The following is an 11,538-nucleotide window of genomic DNA, read 5'->3' as shown; positions in this document are numbered from 1 at the left end:
AAAAGTGTTAAAACTGTGGTTTATCACACCTCTCGCCACACCCAGGCCTGATTACTGCCACACCTGTTCACAATCAAGACATCTCTTAAATAGGACCTGGCTGACAAAGTGAAGTAGACCAAAAGATTCTCAAAAGCTGGACATTCTGAATTTCTTTGAAACTCAGCATAAACAAATGAGAAAAAAAGTAATTGTAATCTATTAGTCTGGAAAAGGTTATAAAGCCATTTCTAAAGCTTTGGGACTCCAGCTAACCGACCAAAATTACCCCAAGAGCACAGCGACGACTCATCCAAGAGGTCACAAAAGACCCCACAACAACATCCAAAGAGCTGCAGGTCTCACTTGCCTCAGTTAAGGTCAGTGTTCATGACTCCACCCTAAGAAAGAGACGCCAAAAATGATCTGCATGGCAGAGTTCCAAGATGAAAACCGCTGCTGAGCAAAAACATAAAGGCTTTTGCCAGAAAACATCTTGATGATCCCCAAGACTTTTGGGAAAATATTCTGTGGACTGACGAGACAAAAGTTGAAATTTTGGAAGGTGTGTCCCATTACGTCTGGCGTAAAAGTAACCTCGTGACCTCAAGCAGAAGCGAACTTGGGTTCTGCAGTAGGACAATAAACCAAAACACACCAGCAAGTCCACCTATGAATGGATTAAGAAAAACAAAATTAAGACTTTGAAGTGGCCTAGTCAAAGTCCTAACCTGAATCCTATTGAGATGCTGTGGCATGACCTTAAAAAGGCGGTTCATGCTCGAAAACCCTCCAATGTGGCTAAATTACAATTCTGCATAGATGAGTAGAGCGCAAAAAAAAAAAACAGACTCGCTGCAAGTTATCGCAAACACTTGATTGCAGTTTTTGCTGCTAAGGGTGGCCCAACCAGTTATTAGGTTTAGGGGGCAAACACTTTTTCACACAGGGCAATGTAGTTTTGGATTTTGTTTTCCCTCAATAATAAAAAAAACTTCATTTAAAAACTGCATGTTGTGTTCACTTGTGTTATCTTTTAATATTATTTAAATTAGTTTGATGATCTGAAACATTAAAGGGACAAACATGCAAGAAAAAAGAAATCAAACACTTTCACACCAGTGTAGATGCGTGACATTAACATTGCAAAAAAATAAACCCTTCCAATGTTTAACCTCATTAATTCTTCCCTGGGTCACAAACCCTAGTTAAAGAATCTCTGATATCTAAACATCCACCCTGGGGTTTTAAAGGCCCCTGGTTCTTAGAGTTGGTTCTGAGGAACCCCAGTAGTTCAGGATTATGTTACAGTGGTGGAAATCACAAGATATATGAATTTGAATAAAATGATGGAAATGTAAAATACCCTCTCGGTTTTGTATTCATATTTCGTAAAATCTCTCTGTTCTAAGGCACTCAGTGTTTTTTATTCTGAATTTGGTCACTTCCCAGCAATTGCACCCCCTCCAAGCCATTTAAAGGCATCCAATAACATCTCTTAAAACCTCTGTATCTGCTGCATCACAAGGCAGCAGAACGCACTCGGAGGAAAGAATTATCCACCCGCTACTGCATAGATGATCTCACAGGCACCTCAACTAGTGTTTCTCTCACCAAGAGCACAGAGAGTTGCGTCACTGGTTTCAGGACATGACTGGCTGCCACACTGGGCTTTAAATCAGAAATTTCTATACAATAGAGCAAATATTTTTCTGCTGTAGGAGGGATAAAAAAAAAAAAAAAAAACACCACACAACAAAAAAATTCAAGGTTTGTAATTTACAATGCATTTAGTTAAAGATGTTAAATTATATATTTGTTTATATAAAAAAAGTAAAAAAAAAATTACAATTCATCCATTTGTTTTTACTTTTTAACAATAAATTCAAACATCAGGAAAAAAGATTCACACATGAAACAAAAAAACATTATGTATATTCATCTACTAAGAAAAAAAGGAAACATGTAAAATTTGTAAACAAACAAACATCAGTTTAAAGATTTAGGCAACACTTGGCAGTAAATGAAACGCGTCACTGAGGTCTACTGCAGGTCTGTGTACTGCATCAGGGTGTTACAGAGGTCGCGAAGCAGACGAGGGGCACGGTCACAGATTGCCCTCACCACGGTGAAGGTGAGCGCCATCACCATTTGCTCGCTGTGCACACCAGGCACGTCCTTGAGTAAGCGGTCAACACCCTGAGACAAGCAGTTCCACCAGCACTGAAAACCACATCATACACGGTCATTAGAATTACAACTTTCTCTTCGCTGAACTTTAGCTGTGAAGAGTTGGATCTTTGGATCTCAGCATGATGTCTAGCTTTTGAGGATCTTTTGGTCTACTTCACTTTGTCAGGCAGGTCTTGATTGTGTGGCAGAAATCAGGCCTGGGTGTTAAGAAATCACGGTGATAAACCACAGTTTTAACCTGAGCTTAGTGAGAGCAAACACTTTTTCCTCACATGTAGTTTTAGATTTTGTTTTCCCTCAATAATAAAAACCTTCATTTAAAAACTGCATGTTGTGTTCACTTTTACTAATATTTAAATTAGTGTGATGATCTGAAACATTAAAGTGTGACAAACATGCAAAAGAATAAGAAATCAGGAAGGGGGCAAACACTTTCACACCACTGTATACTAGAACAAATCTTATTGGATAATGATTCTTGGTTGTATGCAGCATGTATAGAATTAGCAGTAGGCTAATTTCACCTAAGAGGCAGGGTGCCCTTGGTATGGATGGTAGGGGTAAGAGAGCAAAATGAAATGTTCAGAAAACAGCTAGATCTCAAATTTTACCCAATGTCCCTTTAATAAAGGTCTAATTTGTGCCTGCATTGTTGTATAGATGACTATTAGTTGTACAAGCTTGAACAGATTATTTATTTTTTATTATTCTTGCCACATCTGTGATGTTTTTTTGTTTGTTTTTTGCATAGCTATATAAGACAACTTTCATTCATGCAATTATCCAGTCAGTCAGTCATGTTGCAGTCGTGCAGTAGTCAAAAGTTTCAGTTCAGTTTTTTTAGTCAAACAGATACTTGTTCTTGACTGGCAAGAGTTCAAGTTGATGTGGTCTTCAGCATATGGCATTATACAGTAGGTTTACTGGCGGTGTTATTTTTGGGTTTTGTGTATTTGATGCACTTTATGTGGCTAAGACAACTTACTACAGTCCTAACCAGCTCTAGGTTCTGTTATGTAGCTCTGTGTTCTGTGATGTAGCTCTGTGTTCTGTTATGTAGCTCTAGGTTCTGTTATGTAGCTCTAGGTTCTGTTATGTAGCTCTGTGTTCTGTTATGTAGCTCTAGGTTCTGTGATGTAGCTCTAGGTTCTGTGATGTAGCTCTGTGTTCTGTGATGTAGCTCTAGGTTCTGTGATGTAGCTCTGTGTTCTGTGATGTAGCTCTGTGTTCTGTGATGTAGCTCTGTGTTCTGTGATGTAGCTCTGTGTTCTGTGATGTAGCTCTAGGTTCTGTTATGTAGCTCTGTGTTCTGTTACGTAGCTCTAGGTTCTGTGTTCTGTGATATAGCTCTAGGTTCTGTTATGTAGCTCTGTGTTCTGTTATGTAGCTCTGTATGTGGGATAGAGCTACATAACAGAACAGAGCTACATGTTGTTTTATGTAGCACCAGGATTCAGGAGAAACGTCGTCTCATTTCACTGTGTACTGTGTCAGTTATATGTGGTTGAAATGCTAATAAAAGCTTCCTGACTTGACTTAAACTGATGTCACTGTATTTGGATGATTTTGAGTCACTGGATAAGGTTTAATGCTCATCAGAAAGAAGCCAGGCAGTTTCTGAACATTCTCAAACCACAATCAGTTTTGCAACAGTCAAATGATCAGATTTTATGCACAGAGATGCTGCAACCTGAGTGGCTGTTTGGATTATTGCATGAATAAGCAAGTGTACTCCTTATTCCTATTGAAGCAGCAGGTCAGTTTATGTCTCACATGGGTATTAAAAAAAAGCAGGGAAACTTTTTCAATCTCTTGCTGCAGTCAATTTTAGCAATTGTATACATGGCAAGCAGATGGAGAATCACTTTGACCACACAAATGCACAAAAACATTTTTCTAGTCCACTGCTTAATATGCCGGCACCTGACAATGCTTGCAAACAAGCTCAACAATCAGGTCCTTGGTTATATGATGTAAGGTGGGTGGTAACTGTACTGAGAAACTAGCAGAGGTCTTCATGAACATATTTATATAAAGCACTAATTCCTAAAGGAGCTTTCACACCTATACCAATTAGAGTCAGTTCATTTACTGATTAGTTTATTAGTTTGAGTCCACTGTGGGCATAATTCAAGTAAAAACGATGCAAGATTAAAATAATCATGAACACAGTTTGCAATAAATGAATTATGAAATACAGCAATCCCCCATTTATCGCGGTGGTTATGTTCCAAAACCGTCCACGATAAAATAAAAAACTTGATAAACGAACGGCACCCCAAAAATGCTATTTTATGTATACAGTACTGTATTAACATTTTACTTCATTTTATAATTAATGATTATATTTTTTTTATAAATGTCATTATTTTAATATTTCTTTCTTTCGGCTTCTCCCATTAGGGGTCGCCACAGCGGTTAATCCGCATGTTTGATTTGACACGCTTTTACGCTGGATGCCCTTCCTAACGTAATCCTCCCCATTTATCCGGGCTTGGGACCCGCACTAAGAGTGGCTGGTGTTGGTTCCCTGACTGGGGAACTCCATAATAACAATTCCAGGTTTTTTGGTCTATTGTGCTATTAGCGAGAAACCGGGAAAATCAGCCAAACAAATGAATTATGTGGCAAATGTAATTCCGTGATAAACAGGGGCGCGAGATTCGAACCGCGGTAAATTAATAAAATAATGCTTTGAACCATTTTCAAAGTGTATCCACTATTTATTCTCTTGTTCTTAATATTAAGATATCCAAACACCCAGAAACCACTACATAATTTCTTAAACTTTGCCATATGGCTCAGTTGGCATCTCATTAATTAGTTTAGTAGCTCGCATTTACACCAAAAAAATAAATAAAAATGCCCATAATATATAAACATGCTCACTTTCACTTCCTCGGTTCAAGGTTGAATTATTTTCTCACTTTCTTTTCCTCAAACACAAAAAATGATAAAAACTAGAGTGAGACCGTACCTCAAACTTCTGCAGATTTAACAGTACAACACAACCACATCAAAGGGGAAGAATGCACCAAAAAAATACAAAAACTGAAGAAAAAAAAACTGACACGGAATATTTGTCAGTATATCTTATCTTGTTTACATCGTTAGTATGATATGCAACTTTCAAAATTACTGATGCCTGTTTAACAATTTTCAAATTGAATGGGGTAATAAGAACCTCCTCACAGAGAATATATTGTGAACAGTAATGCATTTACCAGAGCCTAGAAAATAGTTCTATCTGTTTGCTGACCTTGTGTTAGCTACCAGAGTAAGATACTTCAAAGATTGGGCTTTTGTGAATGAGGGCACTTAAGACTAAAACCTGAAAAGAAAACATCTGGCTAAGCAGCAATAAATATATTATTCGTTTATCCACAGTTATTGCTGATTTTTTTTTTTTTTTTTAATAACACCTGTTATATTGCTTCAAATGCTACAAAACCTCCTTTCCTCACACTCCTTTCATCATGAGGTGTTTTGAGAAGATGGTCATCTCACAGTGGAACCATAGATATCCAGAGAGACTGGAATAAAGATTCTGTATTACTCCTTCAAATAAGCCGATTCAGAGCCCAATCCTCTATCCCCCCTTTATCTGTTTATTCACTTCTATTTATTTCTTAATCGCCTTAATAGATTTGACTTACTTGCTGGAACTGCTTTCTGTGTATCACTATACCACAGATACAAGTGGATTGAATAAACACTTAAAACTATTATTATGGGTGCACTGATGTTTCTTTTTTCAGTACTTGTCCTGATTAATTAGTATCCTTACCTACTGCCATTAACATGTATCTGGAAACACTTTCTGTGAGGAAGGAATATTTACTACAATGGCTACAAATGCAATAAACAATTTTGCACTCAAGTGTCCATCATTGAATAACTGGCAACCTCAACAACGATGGCACTATAATGAATGGACATTTGGTAAGACCAAGATGAGGATGGGTTCCCTTCTGAGTCTGGTTCCTCCTGAGGTTTCTTCTTAATACTATCTCAGGGAGTTTTCCCTTGCCACTTTCGGCACTACATGCTCATTAGGGATAAACTTATAGAGACAGAAATTTACGTAAAAATTAATATTCATAATTATTTCTTTCTGTAAAGCTTATTGTGCGTAAAAATAAAATGTAATTAAATAGCCTTGAATGTATGCAAAGTTCTTGGAGTTGTGCAACAGAACATTACCTTCTGTGCCAACATTTTGCCCTCCTCTGACTGTAATGTGACTGCTGCACAATTTGCCTTATGCTGAATTTCAGAACAGATCCATGATAAATGGATATATTATACTTTAATAATATTTTGTTGTACTTGTAGAACGAGGATAAAGGTACAGTATTGAGCTATTCTTTAGAATATACTCACCTCTTGAGAAGACTTGCTGAGTTTCTTGGTCAGATGCTCAGCCACTTGAGAGACAATGAGGTGATTGAATTCATCTGCCATTCTAATAAGCTCCTGAGCCACTTCCCTTACTGCTTCTGCTTCTTCAGCAGGCACTGCACACAAGCACACACACACACACACACACACACACACACACACACACACACACCACCACCAATGTTCAACTATTACTAAGCACAGCAGTGACATTTGAGTGGCTTAGATGCACATCACTCTTGGTGGTTTTAAACAGATCAAGTTTTAAGAAAGGTCAGAGGGTTTCAAGTTATGGCACTGGCAAAGAAAAAAGTATGTCTAATACATCCTCAGGAAATGCTTTAAAAAACACAAACACTTCAGCCCACGATTCACTTGTACAGGCACCACACACTTACATGTCTGGGTTCCTGCTGATCCACCACCCAAGTCAAGTTAGATTAGGTTTTGTGGCAGGGGTATTAAAGGTTGCCTGGGCTACATAAGTATTTCCATAAGTCTTTGTATGGCCATAAACTACAACTATGAGCTTTTTAAACCTATTATTATTATTTATCTTTTCTGTCGATCAACACTTGATGTTTTTTTCAAAACATAGTATAATCAGACTACACTAAACCTGTAAAGCCAAATGCACAGTGTGTTATACTGAAAGGCTATTTATTAAGTGTGTCCATTGTCTTTTAATATAATGTTTTCACTTAGATAATACTTTGTACAAAGCAGTTTTATTTTTGGAAAGGATGACGCAACTTGTCCTTATTTGGATGTAAAATATAGAATAGAAACAAAAAAAGGTGTGATATTAATCCACATGAAATTGTTCCTGAACGCTAAAAAATATACAGATTGGTGGGCACATTGGATGACAATTCTTGATTTGAATTCACCCACAGAATCACACACACACACACACACACACACACACAATAAAACATCAAGGATTTGACACATTTCTGATTTATTAGTTGTTTCAAATCTACCGTAACTTCATTATAACCAGTGTTTCAGCACTGTGTATATCTAAACCAACTCATGCTGTACGAAGATGAGTAAAAAAATTAAACGTGCTACAGGTTGGGTGTAAAATATAGAAATGTTGAATCAAAAGTGAAATCTGTGACAAATTTGCTAAAGCATGCAGGCTGAATTAAACAAGGCAATGAGCTGTCTAGAAGTAGATAAAAAACAAATAATAAAAATATTAATATTAAATTCAAACAAAATGAATAAAAAAAAAATACCTGGTAATACGATACCAATTTCAGGGACATCTTGTAGTAGACCTGTCTGAAATGAGTGTCCATCTGTTTGAAGCTCCCCATCACATTCGATGTCTGTGTCAAGGACTTGTTTCACTGCATAGCACAGCTTCTCCAGCTCCCTCTGCAACTCACTGTTCAGGCAAGAGCTTTTCTGGAGAAATGCCAGGAACAGGAGAGGGGTTTGACTATACGCATCCATCATGCTGTTTATGGCCTTTTTCTTTGTACTCTGCAAAGATAAACAAAAATAAGTATTATAAAAAATAAAATAAAAAAACTGTCCATTTTGAGTTGTAAAATTGGCACAGTCAGTAAGATGGTTAGAAAAGCAAACGGCTTTTCTAAAAAGGCTGTGTTTGGACATATTCGAAATCTTTTAAATTCTACACTTCATAAAATACACTAGTACATCAATGGAGGTTTTATTTCTCAATAGAGCACATTTGGTGATTTGCAGATTTGCAGTTGTCTCAGCCAATAAGGCTGTGTTTGGACATTTCAGCAGAACGGTAATTCAAAACATGTCCATGTGCACCTTGGTGGGTAAATAATTTGCAATATTGCAACACACAGTATATTTCAAAGCAGGGTCAAATGTTAGCTGGTAGTAATGCCAAAAATTGGATAATTGCATAAATCAGCAAGTACACAGGTGTTCCAATAACAGTGGATGATGTGTGTATATAGAAGTGGTTCTCAAACATTTTCAGCAGGAGGCCCCCTTGTGTAGGGTAAATCCATTTGTGGCCCCCAAAAGAAAACCCATGACGCAAAACATCCTAAAACGTACAATTTTACTTAAACATTTTAGATTGTACCCAAAAACAAATGATTTTTTACAATGGTGGGACATCAAATCTTTTTGTAGTCTCATTTTTCTGATGTTGAATATTCGAAATCTTTTAAATTCTACACTTCATAAAATACACTAGTACATCAATGGAGGTTTTAGTAATGTTTTAGCGTAGTGTGCGGCGTTAAAATGATTTATTTTTTTATTTTTATTGACCATATTTTACATAGGTCAAGTCAAGTCAAGTCTATTTCTACAGCGCTTTTCACAAGACATTTTCTCAAAGCAGCTTTACAGAATTGAACAGTTAAGGTGAACAATGTGTATTTATCCCTGGTGAGCAGCCATGGCGACTGTGGCAGGAAAAACTCCCTTAGATGTTATGAGGAAGAAACCTTGAGAGGAACCAGACTCAAAAGAGGAACCCATCCTCATTTGGGTTACATCAAGAGTGTGATTATAATATTTAAACAATACAGAACACTGGAATGTAAGATTATGAGTAATGTTTTTTCTACAGTCTTTTACAGTCATTTGTGGTTATAAAACTAGAAGCTACTGAGCAACTTATAAAATAGCAACATTTGCGATCATCACAGATCCAACACAAGGTCTCTTCCATGCCAGAGCCTTTAAACACTCAAAGAGGTCCAGTGTCCAAACTCCACATGAAGTGGGATCCATTGGCACTGGTACATCTCTAGATGGTTCGGAATGTTTGCAGGGTCGGCATCTACTACTTTAAAGGACAGGTAAAATTATTATTTTTTTAAGAATTTTCTCATCTAGATCCTAGAATTTCTATGCGGGCTCCCTAGCGACATCTGGCGGCCGCCAGTTTAAAAACTATTGTTAAACAGTATTTGGACAGTGACAGTTTCATCATTCTGCCTTGCAGTTTTGTGTTTAATTTAACAAAATTACTGCAATAATTATTTAGGAATTATAGCAATTTTCTAAGTATTACTTCTATTTTCAATACAAATGTATTTTAGTGATGAGTTTCCTCTCATGACATGATTTGCCAGGCCTTTACTCCAGTTGCCCTCAGTTGCTGCTTGTCTGTGGGACTTTCTGCCTGCAGTTGGGTTGCTTCAATGAGTAAAAAGGCATGCTGTGCTGGGTTAAGGCATGTGACTGACAGACATTTAAAATGGTTACTTTTTTTGCCATAGAAAGATTATGGGTTGCATTCGCAGTATGTTTTTGAGTCATTATCTATCTGTACCATGCAACATCATCCCATCAGCTTTGTGGCATTTAACTAAAACTGAGCAGAAAGTCAAGCTCTGTATATGCCGGATTTCATCCTGATACTTCTACCGGCAGTCAAATAATCAAGCTCCACTGGCAGCCAGACATATGCCAACGCCATAACCACAATGTTTAACAGATGATGTGATACCATTTGACTTGTGAACCCTTCCTTTCTTTCTCCATATTTTTCTCCTCCTATAATTCTTAATCTAAAATACTCTTCACCATGTTCAAAATAATCTTGCTCCTGAACTCAAAAATGCTTTTAAGGATATTCTCTAGTCTAGTCTGGTCTTTCTGTTCTTGAATGGGATTTTCATCGACTATAGTCCATGATCATCCACTTTAGATGAGCTCTGTGGTTTTCCAGACCTTTTCTAGACTGCTGAGCTCAACAATGTGCTTCTTTTTTTTTTAATGAACGTACCAAATTAACGATTTGGCCACTGAACATTTCTGCTTTTTATCTTTTTTTTTTTTTTTACATCACTTGGCTATTAAACAGCTTATCAGACCGCTGTCCGATTACTTTTGAACATTTGAAAATGGAATTAATGTGTAACATAAAAAATAGCTATAAATCCTAAAGGATTGGTGCAATATTTTGGGTTCAACACGAACATTTATTTAATTTTAAATCCTTTTTGTACAAACAGAGAAAACATTAAGCAATTTGTGCCGCTGTCCAAATACCTACGGATACTGGCAGTAGATCTGGACATAGAGAAACTATTTAAGCCATACCTTTATTCCAAACGTGAAATATCTTTGCTTAATCATATATACATTAAAACCTACCCTGTTTACAACAGATCAGGTTGATCGAGTATCTCTACAACTATATACCAATAAATAGAGCTAAAACACAAGGCAGAGTTCAAGAGCAGGTGTTATTACACCTCGAGAAAGTCAGCCGTGTCTATTAAACACACTCAATATATTATCTTTTAAATTTGTTAAAAAACACTTTTAACAACCGTATTGTGAAAAACGTTACAAACCCAAGACTGCTCTGTCCATTTCTAACCTCCTTTAAAAGAGGTGCTCGCTAGCTAGTCTAACAAATCAGCCCAAATCCCGTCGTCGTCTAAAATAACTGCTAGTCAAATTACTTGCGTCTAAGTACAATACATCGGATGTCTTAGATAATAAAGTAAACAACTTACATTCGTTAATCCCTTTCAGAGTTCGGGCTACACAGCTGCTCATACTTCCCTACACACTCATATTCTCACACACACACATCTCCCGCCGCAAATTTATACCAAGCTGCGTCAAAGGGGCTTTCCCTTTTTTCACTCAGGACGTCGTCATTGTTACGACGGGGGAGCGCATTTTATTAGCACAAAATTATATTTGTCCGCGTGCTTTAAATAAAATAATAATTGCCACAGTATAACTAAAAGTCACTTTAAAAAAGCGCAGACTCCAAAAATACTTGACAAATTTTAATAAAATACAGCAGTATTGATTATAATCAAGTGAACACCCCCCCACACACTCAATAAATGTAGTTTTCCACCTTGACTGCACAGAATTCTCGGGAAATAATTGCACGTTAACGACAAGGAAATGGAGTCGAGGAGAACAATAACTCGGCAAATAAATAAGTACAGGTGTCTTTAACATGACGAGGTTTTATGCGTTGGG

At 37.0% G+C, this 11,538-nt stretch overlaps 1 protein-coding gene across 1 annotated transcript; it reads right to left on the bottom strand.

The window, feature by feature from the left end:
* Positions 1–1,739: 1,739 nt before the first annotated feature.
* On the bottom strand, positions 1,740–11,139 carry bida (BH3 interacting domain death agonist). Its single transcript, XM_046865067.1, has 4 exons — positions 11,055–11,139; positions 7,818–8,067; positions 6,556–6,689; positions 1,740–2,202 (listed from the first exon to the last, which is right to left on the bottom strand). The coding sequence occupies exons 2-4, from the start codon at positions 8,038–8,040 to the stop codon at positions 2,023–2,025; spliced, it is 537 nt and encodes a 178-aa protein (XP_046721023.1). The 5' UTR covers positions 8,041–8,067; positions 11,055–11,139; the 3' UTR covers positions 1,740–2,022.
* Between the last annotated feature and the right edge of the window lie 399 nt (positions 11,140–11,538).

The sequence above is a fragment of the Silurus meridionalis genome, chromosome 13 (genome assembly GCF_014805685.1).
Source record: "Silurus meridionalis isolate SWU-2019-XX chromosome 13, ASM1480568v1, whole genome shotgun sequence".
Classification (NCBI taxonomy): domain Eukaryota; kingdom Metazoa; phylum Chordata; class Actinopteri; order Siluriformes; family Siluridae; genus Silurus; species Silurus meridionalis.
Note: the sequence above shows the minus strand (reverse complement) of the source record. Positions and strands in the feature narration are given on the sequence as shown.